General features: G+C 34.2%; 1 protein-coding gene across 1 annotated transcript; it reads right to left on the minus strand.

The window, feature by feature from the left end:
• Positions 1-825: 825 nt before the first annotated feature.
• On the minus strand, positions 826-1,830 carry LOC140446730 (fork head domain-containing protein FD4-like). Its single transcript, XM_072539321.1, has one exon. The coding sequence runs from the start codon at positions 1,771-1,773 to the stop codon at positions 1,033-1,035; it is 741 nt and encodes a 246-aa protein (XP_072395422.1). The 5' UTR covers positions 1,774-1,830; the 3' UTR covers positions 826-1,032.
• Positions 1,831-4,973: the final 3,143 nt, after the last annotated feature.

Here is a 4,973-nt window from a genome sequence, read left to right on the forward strand (position 1 = left end):
GTCAAAAGCTTTATAAACCGCAGTAGACTTAATAGGCAACAATCCTTCGGTTACAGTCTTTGCAGTACACAAAATATCTGAAGAAATAGGTACGCGATGCCGTGGAATCTTCGGAATCAGACATAATACTCGTACTTTTGGGCGACAATAAGCACAAACGTTCACAAAACTTTTTTTTCGTATTTGTCAAAGTGACAATCAATAGAAGTAATCATAGTAACATAAAAATTATTTTCGAGGTTTGAAAAAAAATAGTATGTTCTATTGGCATTTTTGCTCCTAATAAAACAATATACTATTTGTTGTTAATGCTAATAATAATAACGCACATAATATTTTGTCTAAAATAGAAATATATCTCCAATGATTTTTAAAATTACCTTTTTTAATATTTTTTTCCGGTGTTTAGATACTAAAATACTTGAGAAATTTATTTTTGAATACATAGTACTTAATTCGTTTCCCGTTTACAATTAATTCGTTAACATTAACTTAACTAATAGACCGTTAAGTTTGACAGCTACTATAATATTTTTAATATAACGTCAATTAACTGTCATAAATTCTTATTTAATATTCAAATTTATTTAATAAATCTGTTATTATTCATTTTATAAATATTTAAATGGCATTTACAGATGTCTATTAGACAATGGTAGAAGTAAAATATGCTTAAGAAATCGATTTTTAAAATATTAAATTATTATATTATAAATATAGATATAATTTCTTTTAACTTTTAATAAAAATCTGTTTTTGTAAGGAAAAAATCTAATATAAAATGCACCAACGAGAAATTTTTATTACTTTTTTAAATATGTTGTATTGCACGATGAAGAAATGTATATAACAAAAACAATTATTGTAATTTAATATCATTTATAATACCAACAAAATAAATACTTATACAAAAAAAGATCACAACAAAAGTACGTACTTTTACAACAGTCAACTCAGTCTTAGAACTCCCACAGAGTTACAGCTTCCTTCCAAATATCTTCTAAACTCTTCTATACAAAATCACTTAAATTCTTATAACTGTGAAACTCTAAATAGTTCTTCAGCAGAAGCAAGTCCATAAGCCTCGTAATGAGCTGCAGAAGGGGGCATTAGGGGGATTGGATTAGTAAACGATAAGTCGTACGTCGATAACATCCAGGGATGAACGTGGGGTACGATGTGTGTAGCACTAGGAACCACTGGCGTCGGTTTGTCTGGAGAGATTAAGCTTTCTATAGTAAAGGACCTTTTCGGCCTTATGCACGTGACGGCAGTTTCAGGAGTCTTCGTAATAATCGGCGGCGAAGGTTGTGGAGCTACTACCGTCGGATGAGCCGCAGGATTTACGTCCACAGGAGCATTCGGGGGCGAGAAAAATATCCTATTTATATTTGTTAGGGCTGCTAGCTCATTTTCCAATATTTCCTTGTCACTTTTTAACAACTTGAAGCGCTTTCTTCGCCGTAGCAAGCTTCCGTTCACGAACATGTCAAAAGCAGCAGGATGTAATGCCCAATATGCTCCTTTGCCAGGTCTGTCGGGTTGTCTAGGAATTTTAATAAAGCAGTCGTTGAAAGATAAGTTGTGCCTTAAGGAATTTTGCCACCGTTGTGTATTTTTTCTGTAATATGGAAATCTGTCCGTGATAAATTTATAAATTTCAGATAAGGGTAGCATTTTTTCCGGTGAATTCCATATAGCCATCGCAGTTAACGATATATAAGAGTACGGTGGCTTCTGGTCGCCATAGGAGTCCCTAGACGGCCTAGGCATTTTCAAATATCACTTAGTAACTCACTGAACAAACACAGCAACTGACAACTCTTCTGCTTTCTGCTAAACAACTGTTTGAACTGATCTTCTCTTTCCTTTAGTGGGTTTAAACCGACAGTGCACGCCTCGGCGGCCGGCGATTGGCCGCAGCAGAACAATGGCAATTCGAGCCAAGCCCCCTCGTTAACGCCTGTCGTTTTCAGAGGTTTACACTGAAACCAATTGGGGACGAGTCCACCGTTGGAGGGTCGACCAATAAAATACTCTCTCGTATTTAGTAATAAATTGCTTTATTTGAGTAAGATTCATTTAATATGGCTGATGTAGTTAAACGAAATTTATGTTATCATTTCGAAAACAGTAACTTTGGTAAACACCGTTAGTACCTACTAGTCATTATATTCTAGTGAAAACATTTTATGGTTCATAACCATTTATTAGCTCATTTACCAAAATGTAAATTATGGTTTTGTTATTTGGCTTGTTATATTGTTTTTGTGCGAGATGCGGATAACGACAAAAATTGTCGATATGTTTTAACTGATTGTCGCTATTGTGTGACTAATACGGGAATTTATAAAAAAACGTAAATATAATTAGGATTTATTATTAGTGCTTTGGTTAAATAATATTTATTCATGTCAGATTATTTCTTTTTGTAGTAAATTTAAAAAGTGATTTACAAAAAAGTTGTAGGTTCTCATTTAGACAATATTTTGATCCTACGTTTGTATGTAGGGGAGCGAGGAGTTTATTATAAAAAGAGAAGGTAGTGAAAGGTTTGAGACGGAATTTTTATTCGCAGTAAATGGTGTTATTTTTGGGCGCCGGCAGCGGTGTGCAATCAAACCCCCCTGTCCGGAAAGAAAATACATATAAAAAATTACATATTTTTTACCCGACTAAACCATCGGGAGGGTAATGCTTTTCGAGGAGGGTATGTATGTATGTACACACATCAAAAATGTCTAAGAAACACCACTATTATTCCACTTTTTTCAATAACAATTTTAACACTTTTTTGTTAATTCATACCGTTCGGTATGAATACCGTTCGGTATACATGTATAAAGTTGTTCTCTACAAATCAACGTTTTTCTTCTTATTGCACTGTCTCCCTTCGAAGGTTGGCGAACCAAATAGCAATTGTAGCTTTGGAAGCTGCTGTACGAAATATTTCTGTGGAAAAGCGGTCAAACCATCTCCTCAGGTCTTTCAGCCACGAGTTCTGACGTCTTCCAACTGATTTTTTGCCCTGCACTTTACCTTCCAATATGACCCATGTATTCTATTTTTCTTTCTTTGATTATGCTGAGTAATTCTTTTAATTTACTCATGCAGCGAAGTACCTCACCATTGGTAACTTTTTGTATCCATGGAATTCTCAGCATCCGTCTGTATATACCTATACATTTCAAACGCATCTATTCTTTTTTCTATTTAAGAGTCCATTCTCCAACTTTCACAGCCATACAGCAAAACAGATAAAACGTAACATCTGATCATTCGAATTCTGAGCTCTAGACTAAGGTCTGGTTTTATAAAAAATGTTTTATGTTCATGAGTGTTTTCCTCGCTTCTTCGATTCTTGATAGGATTTATTTTTTTGGGTTACACTAGCTGTTGATATTTGCTCCCAAATATTTTATGGAAGTTACCTGTCCTATTATTTGTCCCTTGGCATAAAAATGTAAGGTTGTTGGTATCTTTAAAAATACTAGAATTTTAGTTTTGGAAACATTTAAGTAGATGTAAACCCAAGAAAATTAATATGTCAATGGCACAATCTATGTTATTAAGGCAAAAATGGCAGCGCCTCAAATATTTACGATTAATTGCTTTCAATCGTAAAGAAAAAATACTTCAAATTTTAAGGAAAGTGTGCATTTACTTTAAAATTTTACTAAAACAAGAATATTAAACACAACGATAGTGATCCAGCGTCGGCATTTAACATATGTTCAAATGGCATCTAAGTGCTCTGGATATTATTGAGGCTCGTCTTTCACAACCTGACGTTGCACGTCATTTTGATGTGTCTCAGAGCGAGATTTCGCGATTGTGGCAACGATATGAACAATTTCGATATATACAGGGTGTTCGTTCATATAATGATCTACAACTTATGATGTGGGCTGGAGTAATTTTGCGTCATTGATTTCGATCTCTTTTTTGTGAAATGCACGTTAAATCAATACACATTAATACATTACTCGTATCTTAAAATCTCTTGTTCTTCCATTTGCTACTGCTGCATAACCTGATTTGCGTTACATACAGGATAATGCAAAGCAACAGTAAGAGATTGGTTTCATAATAAACCGGTAAATAACTTTTGCCGTAGCCAGCACAATCGCCAGATCTTAATCCCATCGAGCATGTATGGGATATGCCTCAGAGACAGTTTTTCCTCATCTGCACAATGTTCATACTAGACAAGGACTTCAACATCTTTTTACATAAGAATGGATCCTATTGCATCAAAACGAAATTGATAATTTAATTTTAAGCCAAGGCAATGTCAAGCTGTAATTAATACTGCTACAAGAAACACAGATTAGTATACACATTTGTTGTTAGATTTTTATGATTTATACTACTCCAGTCGTCAGAGACAAAAATGCCAATGAACCTCTAAAAATCATAGGAACAAGCTGAATTTTGCTGAGAGTGTCAATGTTGGGACCTTAAAAAAGATGGAAAAATCGATTTACCAAGAATCTGTAAGGTATAGAAAAAAATGTCTCTGTTAGCACTTTCTCTGTAGAATGAACCGTTCTCTTAAAAACAACGCTTGAAGCGACCAGTGATTTTCAATGTCGGGTCAAAATTTATATTAACTCGACTGTAAAAATTCGATATCTTTTGATCAGAGTGCCCTATCGACAAAAATCAAAATGTCTTTTAATGCTAAAGAGGGCAGCTTTCGTATGAAATTTTTGCATTTTGCCGCAAATAAAGTCAGTTTCTATAAAGCTGTTAAATAAATAAACGTTTAGCGATTTTTATCGATTTACAATAATGGTACTTTTAGGTACAGTAATTGGATCATTTTTATTTAATGCTGTTATAAATTACAGTCACTCACGAACAAGGTATCTAGGACCGATTTTTGGGGGGGCGCATAAACTTTTTTTGAGAAGTACCAGGGGTCTGGGCGGAAACTTTGGCACAAAATTAGGGTTGAAATGGTGAGTTTT

The sequence above is a fragment of the Diabrotica undecimpunctata genome, chromosome 7 (genome assembly GCF_040954645.1).
Source record: "Diabrotica undecimpunctata isolate CICGRU chromosome 7, icDiaUnde3, whole genome shotgun sequence".
Classification (NCBI taxonomy): domain Eukaryota; kingdom Metazoa; phylum Arthropoda; class Insecta; order Coleoptera; family Chrysomelidae; genus Diabrotica; species Diabrotica undecimpunctata.